A 25,963-nucleotide genomic window follows, 5' to 3' on the forward strand; every position below is an offset into this window, starting at 1 on the left:
GTCCTGATGTGGGCTTCCCAGAGGTGGCCCAATCCAGCAGGCTCTTCTTGTGTTTTTGTATTCATGCTTTGCAATGCATTTCCCCATCACTTCACTTCCTGCAGTTTACTGTGCAAGACCTCCCAATCAACTGTAATTGCATAAACTGAACTGATTGCATCACATCTAAAAAAACAGTGACAGGCTGGAAATGTCCTAAGCCAATGGGAGCAAATTCTCAATGAACAGATTGTCTGGAAGTGACCTTGACTGCAGATGGAATAGCTCATTACATCTCAGCTAAGTACACCAGTGAGGTTGCAAAGGCAAGAGGTATGGGAATGGCCACAGCTCAGTGACAGAGCATCTCTGTCGCATGCAGAAGGTCCCTGGTTCAATCCCCCATAGCATCTCAATGCAGAGAGAGCTGAGAAAGTCTCCTCTGAAAGAGAGCTGCTGCCAGCCAGTGCACTTAACATCTGAGCTAGCTGGACCAATGGTCTAGTTTAGTATAAGGCAGCGTCTCATGTTCCTATGCTCCTTCACCCCGTCAACCTCTCGCAGCTTCGGAAAGGAGACTCTCAGCAGCGCCGCCAGTCAGCCTGCTTGGGAAACCGCGTTTCGGAGCTGAGGGCAGCCATAGCAGCATCTCAGAGCCGGAGGGAAGCAGCGCCTGCAGAAACGCCATGCGCATTTGTAGGGAGGAGGCGCGCGGCCAATGCTGCAGCCACTCCGGCCAAAGAGGTCAGTCCGTGCCTTCCTCTGAAAGTGAAGGCAGGGGCAGGCAGATCGGGGGTCTACCGGCAGATCTCAGGATGCGTTTCAGCAGGGATTTGTGTCCCCCAATTTCTTCCCTGCCGGAATGAAGATAGTTTGGACTAGCCAGAAGTAGATTAAAATAAAAATAAAATTGCTGGAGAACTCAGAACAGTGAGTTCCCACATCCAGTTTTGCTGCTTAAAACAAATTCCTGGAATCCGAGCGCTTTTGCGCCTGGGTCCGCCTGATGGATGGATCTGGGGATTCTAGTAAAACACGCTCAAAGTAAACACCACAAGTCCGAAGCTCGCTCGCTCGCTCCCGGTCTAAGGTCCCTCCCTCGCCCCCTTATCTCGCCAATCCACTTTCTCAGGCAGGAGGAGACGTCTAGCCAGCTTGCCCATTTCACTCTGGTTACCAAAATGGATTGCTCCTGTCTACGCTTCTCCCTGGCGCTGTTTGTTGGGGCAAGTGCAACACTTTTGGAGAAAGGATTGCAGTGAAAAAAATCTGGCAGCAATTATTCAGCTGCCCTAACCGTCTCCTTTTAACTTCACACGTTAGGTTCTGTTCAAGGGAAGACTGCGGGGATGGGAAAAGAGGTGAGGCGGTTTTTTTGGTGGAGGGAGTTTCAGTCAAATCTGTTGAACTTCCCCTTCAGTGCAAAGCCCCTTCTCTCCTGCAGAGGCTCAGATGCTGCTAAGGAAGCGCATCTTCCAGGGAAAGAGAAATGATTCACTCGTATCTTTGTCATAAGGGGTGGGAAGTAAGGGGGGAGGGGGAGAAGGAGGAGGAGGAAAGACAGGATGGTATAAAGCAAGAGACCAGACATTGCTCTGCCACAGTTGCTCTGAGGTCCTGGGAGAGAGAAGGAGTACGCACTCTTCTTCCCGCTTCTCGTCTTTCCGCCTCTCCTAATACTTGAAAAAAGAGACTTCGCCACCCGCAGGTTCCAGAGGAGTAAATATAACAAAGAGGGTCTCTTTCCCCCTCCTCCTTCATATTTTGCTAAGGTGAGTGCCGATTTTCTTTCTTAAAAAAAAGCATTTTTATTTATTTACAATCGGTGTTCTTGCCCCTAGAGAATCCAGAGGGCGTAGCATTTTAAGTGAAAATTCTAAGCCTGATCAGTCTCAGGGGCTCTGGAGATTTATAGCCAGTGAATCCGGACTCCTTCCCCTCATCTTCTTCCTCAGAGGGATGGGGTAGTTTTGTCCATTTTGGCACTGTGCTTTTATTTTTGTGTCTTCTTTTTGTGTGTAATGCTTTCATTTGCTTGCATTTTCAGCCTGCTGTTTGGATTGCATCCAACTTAAGTTAGAGCTAGTCCCATTGAAATGAATGGACACCAATAACTTGGGTCCATTAATTTCAATGGGTCTACTCCAAAGAGGACTTGGTTTTTTAAAATTTGCATTTATGTCCCACCTTTTCTTCCAAGGAGCTCAAGGAGGTATACATGGTTCTTCCCCTCCTCACTTAATCCCCACAACAACCCTGTGAGGTTCAGCTTCATGACTAAATGGAGATTTGAACCCTGGTCTCCCAGGTCTAAGTCAAATGCTCTAACCACTGCACCATACTGGCTCTAGATACATCCTTTGAGAATTTATTTATTTTTAAAGAAAGTGGCATACAAGTGCAATTATTATTATTAGATTGAGCTGAAATTTAGTTGTATTTCCACTTTGTTTTATAGCTGTGTGTATTTTTTTAAATGAAAAGGTGCCTGAGTTTATTTATTAAATGGAACTCACATGCATCCACATCCATCCATGCCAGCTCTATGCAAACTGAAAGAGTGTGACTGACAGGCTCATATTTGTCCACTTATGACTTGAACCCAGTCCAAAAGCCAACATTGTGTCTGCTAGGCTATATACTTGCTTCCTCACAAGGGCTGAGTCCTTGGTATGTCTGTCTCCTGAACCAGATCATTTTTGCTCAATGTTTTATGGAACACAGCAGAGCATCTGGTGCAATCTTCACCTCTCCTCATCTTATGCATGGATAACCTTTGTTCCATGCGTTACCTGCTAGTAAATGCTTCAGTGAAGATGTAAAGAATTTACATTGTGCTTGATTGTAGGCTTGCTGCAATCAATACACCTAAAATTAGTCATGCCCATTAACTTCAATGGGTCTACTCTGAGTAGGGACAGCATTGCATACAACCTACTTTCTCTTCCTCCCACATTAGCTCATTTAAAAACTCCTGACTTGAGTACCAATAAACCCAAGATGTAGTAATTTGAATAATTGTTGGAAAATATTGGATAGTTTTATTTATTTATTCTGACATTTAAACCCCATCTTTCCTCCCAGGAGTTAAGATAGTAGACATAGTTCTTCCCCTCTCCCATTTCTTCCTCACAACACCCCTCTGAGGTGGGTTAGGCGGAGAAACAGTGACTGGACCAATATTCCTGGCTGACAGGATTTGAACTTTGATCTCCCAGGTCCTAATACACCACACTGGTTCTCAGCAATAATCTATTTACCTGTCTAGATGTTGGATGAGTTTAAAAAAATCAGGGATTGAGAGAACCTGTGACTGCACAGATGTTGTTGGATTCCAGCTCCCTTTATGATAGGATCATACAACATAGTCTTGCACTGAGTCAGATCGTTGGTCCATCTAACTCAATAGTGTCTACACGGACTGGCAGCAGCTCTCCAGGGTTTCAGGCAGGAGGTCTCTCCCAGCCCTACCTGGAGATGCCATTGGGGGATGGAACCTGAGACCTTCTGCATGCATGGCAGAAGCTTTTCCACTGAGCTATGAATCTTCTGGGCTGGGGCTGATGAAGGGTAAAGTCCAACAGGTTCTGCACTGCCTGCCTTAAACAAACTGCTACTTGTGTGAAATAGCAAGCTGCTTACAAGTTATATTAAAGCAGCATCATTCATTCTAAAGCTGGCACATCCTAACATCTCCCATCTATTCAGCCCTTCTGAAACTCCTCATTTTCCATCATGCTCTTTCTATTAGGAACCCATGGCGGATGGCAGTCTTTAGCAGATTCGCACGACTTAGGCTGCTATCCTGTAAATACTTACCTGAGAGTAAGTTCCATTAAACGGTACTTCTGAGTAGACATGCATAGGACTGCTCTGTACTAATCCAGGGCTATGCATGTTTACACAAGCCTAAATCCTACTCTGTTTGGTGGGGCTTGCTTACTCCTGGAACAACATGTACAGGATTGCAGCTATCGTTGGTTAAAATATATTTTTGCGGGAACATAGCTGATGCCGAAGAACAACTAGAGAACATGTTGTTCGTTTTGGTTAATGGTGTAAGAATTGCTAAATGCAAAAAGGAAAAAAACAATATCCTTAACTAGTCAGCTCTTCAGTGGGTTGCTATGTACTCTTAAGAATCAGAAGGGTTGACTATTTGGGCCGGGGTAGAATGAATAGGCTTCTATGGCCTATAAGCTAAGTGGGCTATAATTTTAAAATGGATTATTAGATCCTATGGGCTGATTCCAACATGGGACAAATCTGTGTGTTGAGAATGTGAGTTCAGCATGGGCTGCTGTGGCTGCTGGAAGGATTAATCCCATCTCCCGGTTGAGAATTAACCATTATCTGTTTACTGAGCTGCACAGTTCAAATACCTATCAAGTTTTTAAACAGATCTGTAATATGAAGACAGGGGTCCCCAACCTTTCTGGAGGGAGATTGGGGGCACATTTCAGAATCTGTCAATGTACCCATTTCACAGAAGACAAACTGACAATGCAGAGAAACCCTCTCCTCAAAGAGCAGGCAAAACATCTACATTCCCTCCCCAATAAAATACAGACACAGGGACACAAGAAGCTGCCTTATACCAAGTTAGGTGACTGGTCCACCTAGCTCAGTATTGCCTACACTGACTGGCAGTGGCTTTCCCAGGTTTCAGACGAGAGTCTCTCCTGACCCTACCTGGAGATGCCATTGATGATTAAACCTGGGACCTTCTGCATGCAAAGCAAGTGCTCTACCACTGAGCTATAGTCCTTTCTCCAAATCCCAGTTCTCAGGGTTCTATGTACAGCATAGATTGAAATCTCTTTGCAAAAACCCAGAACGATGCTCTGAGCTTAGCACTTGGCCAAGCATCCATCTGATAGTTTCACCTGTTGAATGCTGTGCTCATGCACAGATCCACCAGGCCTTATTTTCTAAGAAGGCAGTTTGCTCTTGGGAATCTGTAGCTGATGGGACTCTGTGCAATAAGTGTGGCAGAACAGGGGCTTCTTTTATTGGCCAATCCTGCCTCAAGCCAGGGGTGTGGGGTGACTCTGCTTTTGTTCCCAGATCAAATATCACTTCAACTGATCATAGCAAAGGTTTCCCTTTTGTTCCATCCCTCCTGATTCTTTTTCCACATGAGGCTTCTCCTGGGTCTGCACCAGGAGGCATTTTTTCTGCCGACTCATGGCTTTCTGATCCATCCCAGATGTTGACGCGGCATCCGTAGCCTAAGCCCTACGGATTGAAAAGGAGGCCATGCTCCTACAGTTTCCTCCTTCCTCCTCCCCACTCCCACCCTCTTGCTTAAAACAAAAGCAAAGTTTATTCAGCTGCCTAGATGGCAGCAAGATCCTTTCAAAAGAACTTCAGGCGCATACCAAAAACTTCCAACACAAACACAGTTTTGTTTGGGCAATTTTCTTTTTGGAAGGCATCTCAAATGCTGTGAGCCCACGAGAGTTTGATTTGAGGGGTCAGTGGTGTTATAGAAAGCCCTAAATAATTGGGAGCCCAGGTATACCAGAGAAAGGGCCTCTTCCAGGCATACCCTACCCAATTATTAAGATCCTTCTGGTGATCCCCTGCTTGCTATCTCAGCTGGTTTGTATGTCGCTTTTCTTTTATCCCAGGGGAAGAACCTTTGTATTTAGCCTTTGGGGCCATCCTTCTTTGCTGACTCTGCTACTTTTGCTTTCTTGCACTCCATTGTCTCCTGAGACAGATGGGTGCCAGCAACAACAGCGAACGCTGCTCCTGCTCGGCTTTTGTTTCCGATTTAAGCATGGTTCCCAGGAGTGCAGTGGCCAATTCAGAAGCACAGGATACCTTCGTGACAGTCACCGTCAAGTCCCCTCACACCCTTCCAAGATTATGCAGCTTTCTAAGATTCTACAACAATATTGTCATTATACAATATTAATAATTAGGGGTGCTTTGCAAAAATCAGTGCAGAACCTCCATGTGTTGTTGTTCAGCTAGAGCTACTATTTTCTGTACACATACATTGGCAAATGACCTGGAGCAATCCAACATCTTCTCTTGGAGTTACATGTTTTCCATGAAGTTCCCTTGTTTGGAACAGAAGCGGCACACCATTCTTTTGAAATGGAAGCACCTTCTGTTCTCAGTGTTCTCAAATACTTAGCTTTGGCTCAAAAGGCTCCCGTTTCATGCTGACTGGACGCTGGAGACAGGGGCCCTCCTGCAGAAACCCTGGACCATGACCCCACTGATGCTGCCAGGCTGTCACCATTCTTAGGTGGGATTCAACCACATACTGCCAAATACAGGTTGCACCATTGTTGGTCAGTGAGGAAATTACTGAGCTAGACAGACCAATGCAGACTCCTTAGAAATGTAAGAAGAGCCCTGCTGGGTCAGGCCAATAACCCATCGAGTCCAGCATCCTGTTCTCAAAATGGCCAACTGGGAATATCACAGGCAGGTCACGAGTGGTATCAGTGTTCTCCCTGCATGTGATTCCCAGTGACTGGTATTCAGAGCCATACTGCCTCCAATAGTGGCAGCAGAACCCAGCCACTGATAGCCTTATCCTCCATGAATTGGCCTGATCCTCCTTTAAAGGCATCCAAGCTGTTGGGCATCTTGGAAGGAGGCACCCCTTGGGAATGAATTTATCCAAGAAAGGAAGCACAGCAAATCTTGGAGGAATGTGGTGTCCATGGACCCACCACCTGATGAGAAGTCTGGTCTATCAGGTTTCTCCCTTACCCCCCCCCCCACTGTAGCGCAAGGAATGGGGAACCTCTTCCTGACCCACCAGGCACCTGACCCAATGCGGCAGTGAAAGGCATGGCTTAGATTCAGGGTGGGGGATGAGCAGCTTAGCCATTGTGCTACGTAATTGATTGATTGAGAGAGAGAGACAGGGGATCCTGCTGTGGCTTAATGATCTCGAGTCTTCCAAAGTGAATAGCGGGTCATTCCTCTGCTTCCCTGCACAGGGGCACCTTGGAAATCATAAGCTGGGAGAGAACTCTGCTTCTGCTCCCCTTTATCACAAGACAGAAGAGCAGCGGCCAAGCTCCCAGCTGGAGCCCAACGCTAGACAGTGCTGTTAGCTTAAGCTGCATAAAGAGCAGACAGTTCCCTTCGAGGTCAGGATGGGATAAGGAGGGGAGAGTAATTAAAGTGTTTGCCTGTCCCCACATCTGGATTGTGTGTAACACAGCAGGACTTTTCTCTCTGAACGTATTTATATGGGGCTGCATCCAGTGTTGCCTTTCGGCTTGCATGGCAGACTTCCACTGGCACAATGGGATCCCCCCCATCTAATTTCTCCCCCACAGTCCCAGCACCATACACCCTCAAAATTTTCTCCAGATGGTTGGAGAACCTTTTGAAGGAGATTTTTTGGGGTGTGGGTTTGTGTGCATGAAGAGAAGGGGAACAGGAAATCCCACTGGGCAAATGGAGTGTCACCCATGCAGTGCTGGATAGCATTGGCTAGGTTTATGATGCTTTTCCTCCAGGTTGCTCTGGGCAGCATTGATAGGGTCCACCAAGCTGGGGTGGATGGGTCAGCCTAAGCTCACCCCATTTCATTTCTCCTGGCGTCCTACCTTGATCTCTTCAATCCGGTTTTTGCAGATTTCTTTGAAAGAATGCATGAAAAGATTGCATTTAAATTGGACACATTGTTTGCATGCATTTCCTTCAAATGCACATTTTCCAATGTTTTCCAGTGCAGTTTCCCCATAAAACACTTGCCTGAAATGCATTTGAACTATAAAACATGCATTTTTTAAAAAAAAAATGTGGAAACTGCATTGCAAAATTCAAAGGGGTACAAAATTCAGAACTGCAGTTTCAAGTAAGTTCAGGACTGTCAAATTGAACTCTTCTGCAAAAGAGAGGCCAAACAGCACACACACATCTGCAATAACCTTGTGAGGAAGGTTAGCCTAAGAGATAGGGACCAACACAGGTCATGGAGTGAGAGGGATTCAAACTCAGGTCTCCCTGTTCCTTTCTGGAAGCGGAGTGCTGGACTTGAGAGAAGGTTGTGGTCGGATCCAGCAAGCAATATAAAAGGTGCCCTGTTGGCCTATCCAGTCCAGCATCTTGCTTACCACTGTGGCCAATTAGATGTCTTTGGGAAACCTCTAGCAGGGCATGAATGCAATAGCCATCTCTTGCTGTTGCTGTCTCTGGCAACAGGTGTTCAGACCAATACTGCCTCTGAACAATAGTGCTGGAGCAGAGGGATATTGATTTTGTTCATGCCACTGCTCTTTTGGGGAGTTAAAAGCTGGTCAGGGACTGAAGTTAGAGCTAGATTAGGGAGAATTGATCAGAAGCAGGATCTAGGCCAGGCATAGGCAAACTTTGCCCTCCAGATGTTTTGGGACTACAGTTCCCATCATCCCTGACCACTGGTCCTGTTAGCTAGGGATGATGGGAATTGTAGTCCCAAAACATCTGGAGGGCCGAGTTTGCCTATGACTGATCTAGGCTCAGCAGAGGAAGTTCGGGATCTCACTTCTTAAACCAGATTCCCTTCCACAACCTTAGGTTGATCCTCTGAGCCTTTGGATTCTGGAGAATGTCAAGGAATGTGAGACTGGCCGACGAGTCAATGCTTGCTTGGCGCATAATTTCATTATTTCATTTTAAATCATGTCATTGCTGAAATTCCTGGTTCTGGCCACTGTCAGTGACAGGATACTGGATGACTTGAGAGGGGAAAGAGAACTTGTGGACATTTTGGCCAGTCTTTTTGGCCAGTGTTTACCTCTCTTCTTCCACAGATTTTTATCAGTCTTGAACCGGCTCCTCCTTTTAGAGAAGCACTTTCTGCTTCTTGTAAATTACTCACACAAGACACTGCAAGTCACTCAGCACTCTCAAGAGGAGAGAGGATTGTCTCAGCGTATTCTTTTCATAATCCCTCTGAGAGTTGGTTCTGACACATGATGGTTGCCATCTGGAGGCTGCTTTAAATTGGTCCACGTGGTGGTTGTCATCACGTGGAGAGCTGCTCGCTCTAAAACAGCTATCCTAGGTCTTAGACAGTGAGATGGTTCCCAGCAGCTCTGCTGAGAGTTCTTAACTCTGGGACCTAAAGTCCCCCAGATGTTGTTGGAGACCCGAACATCTGCAGGGGTGCAAGTTTGCTGCTTTTCTTATAAGTGAACTGGATACCATTTTTGAGGGTGTGGGAGAAACCAAACTCAATAGCAGAGCACCAGCTTTGAATGCAGAAAGCCACAGCTTCAACCCCTGGAATCTACAATTTGAAGGGGATAATTTAGCCAGGTGATAGAGTAGAATTATTTCTAAGACCCCAGAGAGCTGCTGGCAGAGAAGACAATACTGAACTGGATGGGCAAATAGTCTGACCTGGTATAAGGCATCTCCTGCAACCTCAAGAATACAAAATGTGTGCTCGGCCACTGGACTTTGACACCTGTCCCCCCAAATTAACTGCAGTGGGTCTCTAAATCTGATAGATGGCAGGAAAGGATTTTTGGTGGGTGTAAAGGAGCACAGGAAGCTGTCAGCATTGTGTGCACTGGCTGACAGCAGCTATCCAAGGTTTCAAATGGGGAACATTCCCACTCCTAACTGCAAGCAAACTAGTTGCTCTACCACAGAGGCATTCCTCCCACTAGATGGATGGTTTATCTAAACTGGGAGGTTGCTCCCTACCTGTTCTAGATGGGTTCACACTCTCCCCAAAGGGTAAACCACGTCACTTGGAGCAAGCTCAAGCTTTGAAGCTGTGCTTGGCAAAATGGTTTTGGGCGGTCACTCTCCTATATTGTTGGGCCTCCGTCAGGCTTATCTGGTTCCAACAGGCACACAGATGCATGCTGGGCTGCTGCCCTTTAAATCCCCCACAATTCCCTTTTAAATCAGCGCTGCTCCAGAGCATTGTGGGAAACTAAATTGGTGGCCTCCATTGAGTCAGGTGTTGCTTGTACGATCCATTATTATCTGGTATTTTCCATTAAGAGACGAATAATACCTCTGGGAACAAAGAGACAGTGGTCACATCACACCATATATTTATACAAATATGGATCTACAGTGGTACCTCGGGTTACATACCCTTCAGGTTACATACGCTTCAGGTTACAGACTCTGCTAACCCAGAAATAGTGCTTCAGATTAAGAACTTTGCTTCAGGATGAGAACAGAAATCGTGCTCCGGCGGTGCGGAGGCAGCGGGAGGCCCCATTAGCTAAAGTGGTGCTTCGGGTTAAGAACAGTTTCAGGTTAAGTACAGACCTCCGGAACTAATTAAGTACTTAACCTGAGGTACCACTGTACTTTAAACAGTCATGACTTCCCCCAAATAATTATGGGAACTGTAGTTTGCTGTTCAGAGCTTCCTATTCTTTTCCCAGAGCTGCAGTTCCCAGAGTTCCCTGTGAAGAAAGATTGATTGTTAATCTGGGAACTGCAGCTCTGGGATGGGAATAGGAGTCTCCTAACAGCTCTCAGCACCCTTAATAAACATATAATTTTTTGATGGGTGGGGGAAGCCATGACTGTTTAAAGTGGTTTTAAATGTGTTTCAAATGTATGGTGTGGATGATTGCAAGGACAATACCCTGTCTGTTAACATGGTAAGGTCTAGCTGCTGGAAGGATTTAAAGAAAATTGGCTGAGGTGTCCGATCCTGCAGGCTCTCCATCCTCAGTGTGCCTACATAAAGCAGCTAGTTTGCTGCCTCTTGTGTGTCTGTGTGTGTGTGTGAGAGAGAGAGAGAGAGAGCGCCAACAAACATTACATCAGATTGGCACATTGCTCCCTCTGTAACTTTACTGGAGAGAGAGCAAGCGAGCAAAGCCTGGCCCTGTTTGGGAAAGAGAGTCAAGACGGCCTGCGAGGTCTGATGGGGTGGGGGTGGGGACGGACGGACGGACGCGGCTTATGGTAACCGTCTGCTTCCTTGCCTAAAAAGCTGTCCGCCTTGAGCAATGGGCCAGGCTAAAAGGCCACATTGTGGACGCTTTACAGAAGAGAATCTATTTATAACCCCCTCAGAGAAGCCTCTGAAAGTAGGAATTGTTCCCCTGAAGTGGGTCAGACTGTCTACAAAAGTAACAGCTTGAGGTTAGCCACACCAAGACAGCCTCTTGCTTGAGTGGGGTTTTGCAGGAGGGTGTGTGTGTCAGTTGGGCGACGAGGACAGGACCAAATAATGCTGGAAAGAGAATGAGGTTAAGGCAATATTTGCCCTGAAAAAAAGTGAACTCATCAGCCAGGAAGCTAACAGGCACATAGTTTGAGAAAGGAGAGGGGGTGGCTTAGGTTTATCAGTGACTGTGGGATGGGGAGAGAATGAATGGTGGAGAAGATGCTTTAGATGCACAGAGCTTAGAAGGCAGGGGCCCCTCTAAAGGGAGCTTGTTTCAAAGAGATTTCCTCTGCAGGGGAAGAAAATCTCAATCTCCCTCTCCCTCTCTCCCTCTCTTTCTTCAGCTAGAATTGCCTAAAAAGAAATGTTTCTTGCTAAAGTTTCCCTCAACTATACAGAAGTGTCAGGCTCCAGATGCTTGGATTTTAATGTTTAATGTTTTTATGACAAACACCTTTACTTGGAATGTTGCACTTCTATGAGTTTTGCGACGTGGTTCTCCCACCAGACAATGTGTACAAAAATGCATATATTTGGGGAAAATGTGTGTACAATGCATAGGTTTGTGAAAATCAGAGGCCAAAATGCTTCCGTTTGGGGAAAAATGCACCCCAAACATATTGGGGGTGGGGGGAGAATCACACTACGATGCTGACAAATTTCCATGAGGGTTTTTCTCCTTATATACACAAAAGTCACACTCTGCAGTTCATGTGGTCACGGAGAGGCTGGGAACTGCTCCCCCCACTCTGTGAAACAAGTTTAATGAAGGGAAGGAGGTGCTTGACACAGTGGTTTAGCAAGTAGCTGCCTGGAGTGCCTCCCATCTTCTTTAAATGGGGGTGGGGTTTGGGGTGAGCTGTGTGGGGAGAGGTGAGGGGGTAAGTGAGGTGTAAAGGTAGGGTTGGTCAGATGCAGAGGGAGGGCAAACAGGTTTTGGGGGTTGGCAGGCAGAGCAAGCAGGAGTGGCAGCCCCTAGGTTGTTGGCTTTTAAAAATGCAGCTTGCTGTGGAAATGTGAACTGAATTTAAGACCGGAAGAGTGAGAAACAAAGAGAAACTGAAATTGACAGTTCCATTCGTCCCAACTTCAGTTATTATATATGATTATATGTACATATATGATGATATGATATATGTATATGATGATATATTTCACAATATATCATATAGTGTGTTATAAGAACACAGTGCATAAACAAACAAAAAGAACCATGTAATCAAAGCATAGCTGAATAAACATGCGTGCTTAAACATCAGGCATGGCAATGAAAATATTTTATCAGGAGCCTGGAAAGTTGGAAATTTTAGCAGGGAAAGTACATCTGTGCAAGATGGCATCATGGCTTTGGGTAAAAAGCCTAGCTGTAAAGTGTTTGTTCATGTGTTAAATATATGGGTAGCATCTCACTATGAGCGAATCTGACTATGCAAGACACACGTATTTGCTGTATCAAAGCCATTCTCTGTCATTGTTACCACTGACTTAGGGCACATCCAGGCATCCTTTTGTGTCCTGGCCCTTTCCCTGGGGAAACCCGCATTTTATCGCTGAATTGGAGCAAACGGCAATCCACAGAAAACCTGATTGCTCTGATTCAGCAGTAAAACACAGATTTTCTGGGGAACTCACTGGAACAAAAAGAAAGAAAGAAAGAAAAGAAAAACCACTCAGACATGGAGCATGAAAGCCCGGATTGGTGCTTAGAAACATGGCACAAAAGGAGTCTGGATGAGCCCTTAGTGTAGGCATCTGGCTTGCTTTCCAATGGCCAACTCTTTCCATTCCAGCTGCCTGAAGAAGGAATGTCACAAGGTCTTTGTATGCAGTGTGGGCTGCAGCTCAGTGGTAGAGAAGTTGCTTTGCATGCAGACTGTTCCAGGTTCAAAACTAAGGCAGATGCCTATGTTTCCTGTGCTCTCTAAGTCACTGTTAAAAATGTTCAACATCTCAGATCCATCAGGGCTCATCTTACATTGTTGCAGCTAAATATCTTTTTTGCCCAACTCCATCCCCAGACCTCACTGATACCATTCTAGAGCCAGTCCAGCACCCTTGTACATGTCTTTCCCCAGCAAAGTGACATATAAGTAATAGAGTAAATAGGAGAAAATCCTGATGCTTCCTTTGCAAAACAGATCTTTCATTTGCTCTGATATTGCTGGTGACAGATTTTGGGAGCTGGCAGAGGGTTCTGCGTCTGTTTTTCTGCCAGGCAGAAACAGCTCATAGCTCATGGCTGACCTCTTCAACCCGGCTCTTTGGGAATGTCTGATGTCCTTTTCCATTAAGATGGGATTCTGCTTCCATAACAATACTTGGCCAGGACCACTTCTCCTGTCTGGGCTGGCCTGGAAATCAACAGGGATTGGGGCTATTGAAGAGCTTATACAGGGTATAGATTGTAAGGGCATCTACTTTACATGCAGAAGGTTCCAGGTTCAATCCCTGGCATCTCCAGGTAGAACTGGGAGTGATCCCTATCTGAAACCCCAAAACTCACTGCCAGTCAGTGTAGACAATACTACCAATGTCTAGGACAGCCTTTCTCAACCTGTGGGCCCCCAGATTTGTTGAACTACAACTCCCATCACCCCTAGCTATCAAGGCCAGAGCTCAGGGATGATGGGAGTTGTAGTCCAACAACATCTGGGGACCCACAGGTTGAGAACATCTGGTTGAGAACCACTGGTTTAGGAGAATGCTGGCCCTACTGTTAGGCAGAGTGAAGCATCCACCTCTGGTAGCAGATGCTTGGTGCAAGGGGTAGTAAAATCTCAGAGGACAGAGTCTGTGCACCATGCAGCCTGCCTTTCACCTAAACTAGCTTGCTGCCCTCAGTTACAGTAAAGGATGCTGTCATCAGTCTGGAAGTTAGAGCCAGTCGCTAGCACAGTTGGCTCCTGAATATGTCATGGGAAGGTGCCATCTACTCCTTCACCTCAGACATCAAAATGTCTTGGGTCAGCCCTGTCTGAGAGGAGAGGCACTGACGTGGGAATGAACCAAGTAATGGATTCCTCTCATGTTGAATGAGAATTCTGCCATTACCCCCCCCCCAAAAAAAAACACATAAATGACCTGCTCTGCTGAGGCCCCCATTCCATGCAGCTAATGTCAGAATGGGCAGCTAAATCTTATTGCAACAACAACAACAACAACAACAACAACAACAACAACAACAACAACAGAAAAATGTAAGCTTTCTGTTTCATTTAATGGAGAAAGACATGACAGCGTGAAGGACCCCATTTTATAAGTTGGGGTAGAGAAACTTTTTCTTTTCTTTTTTCCAATTATTTTTTATTGAGTTTCAAAGATGTTAACAATTTAACTTCTAATTTAATACAAATTTAAAATAATTTATAACTTTATTTCCCACCCTTCCTCCTTGATGTTTCCATCCCCACCCTTTCCTGCTGCATTATATAACATACTTTTATCTGTTACATTTTCCCTTCATTACAACTAATTATTCATTAGGTTAAGGAAACTTTTTCAAGCCACATACCCTTCTGAGGGAGACATGTCAATGGTGGGTGGGCAGGTTCAGAGCCAAAAGTGGATAGAGCAGTGGATGTGAATTTTACCTTTTCTCCAGGACAGTAGTCCTAATTTCTTCACACTCTCACACCCTCCATCCAAGCGAGCAAGAAACACCAGAGTTCAAGGGCATGTTTCAGCCAGCCAGAAACATAAAAGGGTGTGTGAAATAGGGATGGTGAGGGGTGTGGCTTGGGTAGTGTCATGAAGGCTAGACAGAGAAGCCCAAGAGCTTGCTCAGTGTCAGGCTGGGAATAACTAAACTTTCTTCACTTTCCCTCTTTACTTTCAAGATCTGTTGCACAGACCAGAAGAGATCCCTTTGAGGAGTGTTTCTTCTCTCATCCCAATTCCACTGAGCAGAACATGGCCAGAAGTCCCACTCCGACTTGGACTGTCGTACCATTTGGGCTACTCTTCCTAGTCCATGGAATCCATTGCTTTTTCTTGCCCAATGCTACCGATTTGGAAAGCATCCTCAGTAAATACCAGGAGGAGCAGCCCCACTCAAGGACCAAGAGAGCCATTTCTCGATCGGACAAAGAAGAAATTCTAATGCTTCACAATAAACTGAGAGGTCAAGTCTACCCTTCAGCATCCAACATGGAATACATGGTGAGTTCAAAACGATAAGTGAGGCTTAGCTCTGCCTCAGAATTTCCCTCCCACTCCTGCTCCTTTGTGTGCCATTTGTGATTACTTCCCCAAGTTCTGGACATGAATTTTTAGGAAACATGCACCACAAACAGAAGCCTTCTTCTTGCACAGCTTGTAAGTAAAGACCATGTATTTTCCTTAGCTACAGCTTTGGTGATACACAGACTTCAAGATCCCAATCATTACATTAGGATGACCAAAGATACGGTAATACACAATTACATGGAAGCAGGGCACAGGAAGGTTTTATTACAAGGGAGACTTCATATAGGCTTGCCTGCTTGGGTGACAGCCACCAAAACTGGTAAGCCTGCATCAATATTCCCTTTGTAATGTGTAGTAAAAGCTTCCTGCTGTCATGTTGAGGTGTATTTTCCCATCTTTGCTCTATGTCACTGGCTGCCACTACTGAGGGTGAATAAACACACCATGGTTGATTCCTATAACTTTGCTCTTTAGCACTGCTAAGGAATTGCTTTTCCACAAGCAGCTGGAGATGAAATAAAAATGATGCCTCCGTGTATAATTTAATATAGTGCTATATTATCTAGTGTTGCCCTTTTCTGTGGCCAATTTTCTTTTATAATGCTGAGACTCACAGGTAAGTACTGTTCAGAGTTTTCAGCCGCCCAGAGTTATTCAGCAAAAGGGCTTTCGGATGTTAAATGAAACTTGTATTGCTTCTTGTTGAGTGTGGCTGAGGGATTAACAATCATCCTTATTTTGCTATATAAAAGAGTGGGGAATGAAAGGTCACCAGTAATTTAACTGAACAAGGAAATTCACTCATGAAGGGGCTTTAATCACTTATCTCCCAAGCCACACTCAACAGGAAGAAATGAACTAAGTGGAGCATGCCAACAGGAACCTCTTCCTTTTCCTATATCTAGTTGTACCACTTTCTGGTACCCAAAGTGTTTCCTGTAACCTGAAGTGTATGTAACCTGAAGCGTATGTAACCCAAGGTACCACTGTATGTTAAATACAGACTTTTCCTGTGTTCTTAAAAAAGAAAGGAAAAAGCATGGAAGATAAGAGTGTGATGTGTGAATGTGGAGAAACTGGCCCACTGAAGAGAAGTAACATTTTTATGTGTTGCTCCGTCCACTTTTGTCTCTGGTCCTGGCCATCTATAGCATGTGGTTCCCAGAAGGTTGCTCAGAAGGGAGTGTGGCCCTCAAGCTGTGGCCCAGTTTCATAACAGACACCTTGACTTAGGATGGGAGGGAAGCATCACATTTTGGGTGCCATCCCTGTATTGACGGTATCTCCATTCTTCAGCCTGGCCCTGGAGACTAACCTATTTTGGGTCTCATTTAGGCCATATGCCTGTTAACAAATTCCAGTAACAAGGAGTTTCTTCTTCAAGTGGTTTCCTGAAGCAAATTCAGCTCAGATTGCAGCTTCTTGAGTCATTGCAGCTGGAAAGGAACTGTTAGTAGGTCAGGTCAACCCAGGGCTACCCTCTGCATAGTCTGGTTATTCGCTCAACCTCTCTTGCTAGAAAAAAAAGAAGGCTCTTTTGCCAGGGCTCTGTCATGGCCTCGCCTGGCCAAGCTGTGAAACTCAGGGTGGAGCTATGCTGATGAGGAGGGTGGGTCTACACTTGGTGCTAAATGCCTCCCAATGAATTCTGGAGGAGAAAGTAAAGCTAGATGGGCTGTGAATATGGACCTGTTGAGCCCAATTCCCTCCCCAGAGGGTCCCTGAATAACGCAGAGGGCCAGTGTGTTGTGCTGGACTTCAGATAAGGAGGCCTCGGTTCAAATTCCTACTCAACCATGAAGTTCACTGGGTGGTCTTGGGCCCATCAAGATGGGAGTTCCTGATTCAGAAATGACATATTCTGGAAGAATGGAATGTATCTCAATCGGCTTGTTTGAATGTCTGTTATTGAAAGTGATGATGCACAGAACACAGAAAGCTGCTTTCATCTGTACTGACTGGCAGACGCTTCTAGGGTTTCATGCTGGAGTCTTTCCCAGCCCTGCCTGGAGATGCTGAGGATCAAACCAGGGACCTTCCACATGCGAAGCAGGTGCTCTACCACTGAGCCAAAGCCCTTTGATACACATATAAGGCTGCTATATACACCCAAGGTGCATTGCTCCTCACTCACCCTCCTCTCCCTCCCAGAGGCAATTTAGGTGGCAGGGTCACCATTTCTCATGTTTCCCTCATAAGAACCAGAGGTAAGTTTCTCACCTTCCGGGGAGAAAAGGAAGCACTGTTATTTTCTTCAAAAATATCACCTTAAAAATTAGATGTGGCGAAAACAGGAAAACAAATATTTTTAGCCCAGCAGCTTTCCAAGTCTTTTACTATTTGTCATCCAGGTTTTGTCAGTAAAAGAGGAATGTATAAATCCTTTCCAAGAAATTCTATTACACACAGACACACACACACACACCCCTTAACACATTTATGTGGAAATCCTAAGGCTTTGGAATGCGTTTGACATGGGTCCAGTTTTCCACAGACTAATGAGTCAGAATGTGAATAAGTGTCCATGTACCCTACCTTATAGAGAGCAGTTCTCTCTTTGAAGGTGTCCTCTGTTGGCAGGAGGAGAGTCCTCTGTTTGAATGTCCTGTCTGCTTCATGCCTGGTTTAAGGTGTATATTTTAAGATTTTATATATGGATGTTTTATGATGGCCTATATTTGTAATGCCTAATAAAGGTTTGGTGATGTAAGGTGGTTTAAGGTAAACAACACTTCAGAGGGGAGAGCAGGTGAGTCTTGATGTTGCCCACCAATAATTTGAAGCACCTTGCCAGCTGCCAACAAGAGCAAGCACACTGGCCACAGTCTTCCTTGCTATGTTGCAAAGTCTCCCGTATTTATTTAAATAACTAATTCATTTAATTTATTTTAAAGCACTTATAAGCCACTTAATCTTTTTATAATAAGTGGCATACAATGTGAAACAAAGAAACAATATCATTAAAACAAAAGTACAACCTAAAACCAGCAAACAGCAACATAAAAGCATATAAAAATGAAAAATAAAATAGGAATTGAGGGATTTATTTCATTTGCATCTAAATGTATAAATTAGCGTATGCCAATATTATGCAATTTGGCACCTTCTTTATTCTTTTTTAAAAGTACTGTAATGGGTTTTCTCTTTTTGGGGGTGGTGTTGATGTGTAAAGGACTACCCTAATTAGGAAGCCAAATTCTGTGATACTACAACAAAGAAGGCCGGTGTGCAGGAGTTGGAAAGATTTTGTTTGCTCCATGGAGGCTCAGATCCTCCAAAAGATCTGCTTTGTGGGCTAAATTTGAGAGATGAGTGGGGTTGCCCCCCTCAAGGCAGTCTCTGCACTTCACCCATCTCCCCACTTAAAGCAAAGGGCTTTAACTTCTGAGATTAAATCCTGCTGTCTGGGCTGCAGGATCCTATTCCCTGCTGGAAGCAGGTGCTGTGGCTGATGCAGGATTAATAAATACGCTGTCTTCCCACACATCAGCCGATGTCAGCTGATGGGTGAGTGGGCACGATTTATTGTGGCAGAAGCAATTCAAGTGTTTCATGGAACCTGATGGGAAACATGGTCCAAAAACATCTGGAGGGCCACATGTTACCCATCCCTGGAGTACCTTTCAGGCACTTGGCATGGCTCTTCTAGAGTCTTGCACACACACACACACACACCTACACACACACACACACACACACTTATAATCTTTGCAATGAAAGCTAAGATCCTCAGGATGTTAAATTGGGTGTGATCTCTTGCTCTCCATAATTTGGTGGCCAGGTGCGCGAAAGACACTGTGTCCCCGTCGTGTGCAGTCTCCAGCTGCAAATCTATTTAGAATCACAGCTTCAGTTACGGCTGGGCAGACAGCAGGCGGTTCCAATGCTTATGAGGGCAGAAATGGCCCTGCTGCTTCTCTGAAAGTAAACACGCAGCTGAGACATATTTTCCTTGGCTTTTGGGTTCCTTGCAGCTCAGCATTGCAGCAGCAGCAGCAGCAGCAGCAGACTCTTCAGGCTAATGTCTATTTACTCATCCAGCATGGTTACAGCTTCATGTTTTGCTTTCGCTCGGTGTGCTTGTCTCATGTGTTCCCCGCCCCCCCTTTTTCCTGGGGGCCATGAAGCCTATAAAAGAGTCTCACAGACCAAGCAGAAAGGCCAACTCTAAACGACTCTCCTGGGGCTGGCTCATAATCCGCCTTTCATCGAGTCATATTTACCTAATAGGACTTGGAAATCATCAGCGTTCACCTCTGGAATACAAACGGAGCTTTGAAGTCCTTTGTGTTTCAGTGCAAGCAACACACAAGCCAGTGAGTCCTTGGTGCTTTTTGTTTCCAGTCCAGGAGCTCCTCCGGAGAGGGGATTAGCAATCGCAAATGATTTTATTTTCTGCACGCCCATAGCAAATGCTTCCAACTAGAGCTGGTGCTAATTTGAAGTGCGTTGCAAGAACATGTGTTCTTGGCTCGAGTTTAACAAATCCCCCTCCCCAACTCCTCACCATGCTTTGGCTCAGAAAAGTTACACGATCTAAGCATGGGATGTACTTAAATGACCCAAACACAACGCAGGGTTGCCAGAAAGCCAGGTACTTTTACCTTGTCTTGGCATGGGCTTGGTTTACATTTATGTTGAACCAATGATTTGATGCTGCACTGCCAATTTTATATGCATGTGAAACACCTCTTTTCTTTTAAAGAAGAAAACAGTCCCAGTAAAGCTGAACTCAGTGCTATGTCCCAATTAGCACTCTAGCACAAGCATGATGATGATGATGATGCTTATAGCACAGGATTGGGGAGCCTGTGATGCTCTGGTTGTTGTAGGGCTCCCAGCCAGCATGACCAGCAGTCAGGGATGATGGGAGCTTTAGCAGTGCACTGGTTTCCTCATCATCCCCGTGTTATCATCAAAGTCAGTTCCCCTGGGGGGAAAAGGCACCAACCTTCCCATAATTTCCATTGTAGTCACCACATGATGCCCATAACTATTTCATTATTTCTCCACAATTACAATTTATTTCCATTAAAAAAGAAAAAGAAATTATGGGATGCATTATTTTTTTTTAGTCCAGCAATTCCTCCCTAATGCAATGCATTTCTGTAAGTCAATTTCACAAAGAGCCAATGATGGGCAGGATCAGAGCCAGTGATTGGCAGAGCCAACTGATTCCAGTTTTGTTCCAACCTGCTTCCTGCTGAGTTCTGAGACAGAAGAGGGGGAAGCTAACAGGCAGTACCGCCTCTGGACTGGTTGTTAAGTAAGACGGCTGGGCAGGTGGATGCAAACTGAGGGTGGACTGAGGTTGGTGGGTCAGTGCCCCATTCACGCCAAAGGACCAGCCTCCACTGGTTCCAGTTCTTTCCCAATCTTTCTGGTGTTCAGGCTGCAAGTGCTAGTCTTCCTGCATGACCTCTAAACAGTTAAAGCAACCTTTCCCCACAAACTGGACAGGATGCCCAATATGGAAATAACATCACGGTATAAGCACTTCTCCTTTTCCTGGAATGCAAGGATGCTCTGCAACATTCCGTACTGAGACACACTTGATATGTTGCTTGTTTGGGTTTAATTCTGAGGCTTGGTTGGAAAATGCCACCATCTTCATTTTGCCTCCTCTAATGCCTTTCTGTCTTTCTTCCACATAGAGATGGGACGATGAGCTGGAGAGATCGGCCGAGTCCTGGGCCCATGAATGCATTTGGGATCATGGGCCTGCCACCCTCCTTAGGTCTATTGGTCAAAATCTGGCTGTTCACTGGGGCAGGTAAGATGTGTTAATTGTCTTATGGTGTCTGTTTGCTGCCCTGAGCTCCTTTGGGAGAAAGGGTGGGATAAGAATTTAACTATGAACAGAGATAATGAATGAATCTAAGATGGCTACCAAGCCAAGCAAGGCACAGTTCTACACATATCTACTCATGAGCAAGCCCCATTGAATTCAATGTGATTTACTAGTACGTAGTTAAGTGGTTGTAGTATAGAAGCCTTTAGACCACGCCCATATGGCAAATTTACAAGTGTGTAGGCAGTTCGAAAGCACGTCAACGTGCAAGTAGATAAATAGGTACCGCTCCAGCGGGAAGGTAAACAGCGTTTCCGTGTGCTGCTCTGGTTCGCCAGAAGCGGCTTAGTCATGATGGCCACATGACCCGGAAGCTGTACACCGGCTCCCTCGGCCAATAAAGCAAGATGAGCGCCGCAACCCCAGATTCGGCCACGACTGGACCTAATAGTCAGGGGTCCCTTTACCTTTACCTTTAGGCAGGGGGAAATGCCATAGGAAGGTTTATTCTAAATAAAGGTCTTCTCTCCACACACTCTTCCTATCAATAGAGCCTCTGCATGTGTTGAGCTTCACTCATCAATGGAAACTTGTTTAGTTTCCCATTGCCTATGTGCAGCTTTTAGATGCCCCCCTCCTGGTCTGTGGCGGTGGCTCAACCATGCAACAAGGAGCAGCATTTAAATGTCTGATATATATCCTGGTCTAAATGCCCAGACCATTCATACTTCAGGATTGCAGAGCTATTGTTCGCACACACATTTCCCATGTGTTTGGGTGTGTGTGTTTTTTATAAAAAAATTTACTCTGTGCTGCATGAATTTTCTCCATTAGGAAGAGTGCTGGTGATGTGTTGCACACAGGGAAATGGTCCAAAAAGAAGCAGAAAGTCAGTAGCAAGACAGAAGCCAGGGCAGAATCTTTTGTAACCTACAGAAATCCATATTTGGTGACGGAACACAACGTCCAAATGGCTAAGCTCCTTAATCCTTAGTGTCATCCCATGTCCTGCTAGGCTTTGTACTCCCCACTTTGGGTTCATTCCCTGATTGTGAGCACATAACGTGGACTAAGAGGGAGCGTACTTTCCATAATCCCAGTTGAAGGCTTCATCCTAACACTGCACTGGGCAGGGTAAGAAATCATGCTTGTTGATGCAGCTGAATGTTTTTGCCAGCTCCTATTTGAAGAACTGGCTGCCAACTGGAGAGTGGGCCAAGCTCCACTCCCTACTTTCAATTCAGGGTTTATATCTTCCACTTCCCACACAGCCTAATGGTGAAGTTGCTATTTATTTTGCTACACCTGCAGCCTGGTGAACAGAGAGAGTCCCTGAGTTTCTGAAGAGATTTCACTAATGTCCCCAGAGAATGAGAGGGCTCCTAAAAAGAAACAGCGTGGGAGATTTCATGCTCAGAACTTTATAATGCAACTCACTTTGAATCCCATTTTTTAGGGGGCGAAATTCCATTCTGCTCAGTTGCTAAAAGTCACCAGTCCCAACCTGCCCACACTTATACCATTCTGGAGTCAGTCCAGGGCTCATCTCCACTTCTTTTCCCAGCAAAGTGGCGTATAAAAAAGCCTTGTGGAGAAATTCTTGGTGCATCTCTTGCAAGATGGGAAACAGGAGGCTAGGCTAGACTGGCCCTGGTCTGATCCAGCTGGGCTTTTCTTCTGTTGTGGATTCTTGGCAGTGCGGGAAAGGTACTCTGCCATAAATACTCAAGAGAGGCAATGGTATTCTCTGTCAAATTAAGAACACAAGAAGAGCCTGTAGGACCAGGCCAATGGCCCATCTTGTCTAGCATCCTATTCTAATGGTAGCTACCCAGATGCCTGTGGGAAACCAGCAAGCAGGACCTGAACACAAGACCACTCATGCAACATGCAGCAACTAGTATTCAAACGCATGAGTGCCTCTGACTGTGGAGGCTGAGCATAGCCATCATGGCTGGTAACCATTGATTGCCTTCTCCACAAATTTGTCATCTCCTCTTTGAAAGCCTTCCAAGTTGGAGGCCACCACTGCTTCCTGTGGGAGTGAGTGCCATAGTTTAACTAGGTGCTGCAGGAATAAAAAGTAAGGGACCCCTGACAGTTAGGTCCAGTCGCAAACTACTCTGGGGTTGTGGCACTCATCTCGCTTTACAGGCTGAGCGAGCTGGCGTTTATCCACAGACAGTTTTTCCAGGTCATGTGGCCAGCATGACTAAGCCACTTTTGGTGAAACCAGAGCAGCGCACGGAAACGCCGTTTACTTTCCCGCTGGAGCAGTACCTATTTATCTACTTGCACTTTTGGCATGCTTTTGAACTGCTAGGTGGGCAGGAGTTGGGACCGAGCAACAGGAGCTCACCCTGTCGCAGGGATTCGAACCGCCAACTTTCTGATTGGCAAGCCCAAGAGGCTCAGTGGTTTAGACCACAGCGCCACCTGCATCCCTTGCTGCAGGAATAGGCGCTGCCTTTTATCTGCGCCGAATCTTTCACCAGAACTGGAATATATCTTTCTTTTCCTTAGGTATCGCTCTCCAGCTTTCCATGTCCAGTCTTGGTACGATGAAGTGAAAGATTATACCTATCCCTATCCCCATGAATGTAATCCCTGGTGTCCAGAGAGATGTTCAGGACCGATGTGCACCCACTACACACAGGTAAGGGAAGCGGGACGGGGCTTCTGTTGGAACTTGCTGCTTCTTGTTGCAAGTCTGCCAGATGTGGGCAGATGTGAAAATGCTAGGGGACTGATCTCGTGTGGCAAGTGTTGACATCATTTGTGCCCTTGTGCCCATTTGCAGGTGGTCTGGGCAACGACAAATAAGGTTGGCTGTGCTGTGAATGTCTGCAAAAGGATGGACGTGTGGGGCCAAATCTGGGAGAATGCTGTCTACCTGGTCTGCAACTACTCTCCTAAGTAAGGAATTGGGAATGGGGCTATAGATTCCTTTCTGTTCTCCTTTAAAGGGGAATCTAACAAATTTGGGTTTTCTGAAACAACATGTGAACTGAAGCACAGCGATCCTTTGAAATTCATACTTTTCTGAATGTTGCAATGCAATTCTCTAGCCAAGTAATATGCACAAAAGGAGGATAAAGACTGCATATATTAGTGAAAATAATATGTAAAAATGCAATTGATTAGGTGCCAAAATGTGTACATTATGAGGGGGTGATGAATTTTCATGAGGACTTTTGTTTTCAAACAAACCACAAACAGATGTGGATATATGGAGAGCTGAACTAAAGGCTGGAAAGATGAGAATTTGATAGGCACTGATTCACCTGTCCCTATAAGGGATGCAAGTTGAAGTAATTGCAGTTTTGTGCATATTTTGTCTCAGTTGGCAGCAACTGGGCAAGCTATTTCCAACTGTCTTTCTAGTTATGAGTGATGCCAAAGCCCAATGGGTCAGTTAGGGACAGTGGCACTGCTGGTGACATAAAAGACAGGGGATTGTATCCAATGTAACGCTAAGTTAAAGTCACTTAGTGGTATACTTATCTGCTGGCCAAATGTGTTGCACCAGCAGAACATTGTTGTGCAAGCAGATAATCAGATTGCTGGTAACGTTGTTGCACAACAGATTGCACAATCCATTGCTAGAGCAACTGTTACATTCAATTTCTCTGTTGCACAATATTTAAAGTCACCTGTCTGCTGGAGCAAGAGCCCTCATGCTTGCAAACACTGGAGAACACTGGAGACATCCCCATAGTGTAAAGACCAATGTTGAACACCAGGCTGGGTTGAGGAAATGTAATCAGTTTTGGACCCCACCAGTGCTTCCATCACTTAAGAATATAAGAGGAGTCTGCTGGATTAGACCAATAGCCTGCCTACTCCAGCATCACAGTGGCTGGTCAAATGCCTATGGGAAGCCTGCAAGACAAACATGAGCACAACAGCACTCTGCTCACCTGTGATTCCCACCAACTGGCACCCAGAAGCATAATACCCCTGACAGTGGAGGTAGAACAGAGGCATCCTTAATCCGAATCTTGTGGGCTTGTTTGTATCAAAATGGCAGCTCCTGATCCTTTGAATGTTTTGAGAAGTGTGTTTCTGGACAGGCGTGGCTCAAACGTAGGTCTCTCACCTCTCCTGAAGACAAATTTGGTGCTGAGTGATTTTTGCCCAGTAAGGATGAGTGGGTTAGCATGAAGGAAACATTGTGTGAGTCTGATGTTCCCAGACACTGGCAATTTGTCTGGCTCACACATCACAGCTAGTATTTTGGATCTCTTGGAAGACTCTTCGGAAGCTCTCCAGGACGGGGAATGGAACATGTTCCTGAGTGGGGAAGACCTGAACATCCGTGCTAAGTTCCTCCAGCCACCTGAATGTCCTGTGAGGAAAGAAATGGAGGCAGCCTTGACTAACAGCTTTGTGGAACTAGCGAGGGGGAGCCAGTGGCAAAAGCCCGTCAGTGACTGGCTGGTTGTGAGGTATATAAAAAGGCAGCTTCACTTCTGAACTCTGCCAAGTTATTGCTAGAGTGCTGCTCAACTATACATTTGTGGAAAGGAGTAATCTTTCCCCATATTTACAGTAATCTATCAATGAGTAAGTACAGTAAGGACATTCAGTTCTTCCGTAGCTCCACAGTGCTTAGAGGCCTCAGGAGGGTAAAGATCCAGGCAACTGGCCTGGAACAGTCCAGTGAAGCAACTGCATATGTTAAAGTGTGGAACAGAGGACACTTGAGAGAGGAGGAATTAAGGAACTTTCAAAATGTGTGCTCACTTTTCAGAGGCAACTGGATCGGAGAAGCACCTTATAAAAACGGCAGGCCGTGTTCTGAATGCCCGCCTAGCTATGGAGGAAGGTGCCAGAATAATCTCTGTTACAAAGGTACGTGGTTAAGCGGTTTGCAAGATGTCAAGAGAATCGGC

General features: G+C 45.5%; 1 protein-coding gene across 1 annotated transcript in view; it reads left to right on the forward strand.

Annotated features, from left to right (window-relative positions):
• The first annotated feature begins 1,565 nt into the window (after positions 1–1,565).
• Positions 1,566–25,963, forward strand: part of CRISPLD2 (cysteine rich secretory protein LCCL domain containing 2) — a 45,345-nt gene continuing 20,947 nt past the window's right edge. Inside the window, exons 1-6 of the mRNA XM_081870257.1 lie at positions 1,566–1,751; positions 14,929–15,250; positions 20,932–21,050; positions 23,592–23,724; positions 23,869–23,984; positions 25,822–25,922. Of these exons, the coding sequence (XP_081726383.1) occupies positions 15,002–15,250; positions 20,932–21,050; positions 23,592–23,724; positions 23,869–23,984; positions 25,822–25,922 (718 nt within the window). The 5' untranslated portion in view covers positions 1,566–1,751; positions 14,929–15,001. The remainder of the gene's footprint in view (positions 1,752–14,928; positions 15,251–20,931; positions 21,051–23,591; positions 23,725–23,868; positions 23,985–25,821; positions 25,923–25,963) is intronic.

The sequence above is a fragment of the Podarcis erhardii genome, assembly GCF_964252035.2.
Source record: "Podarcis erhardii genome assembly, chromosome: 7".
NCBI lineage: Eukaryota > Metazoa > Chordata > Lepidosauria > Squamata > Lacertidae > Podarcis > Podarcis erhardii.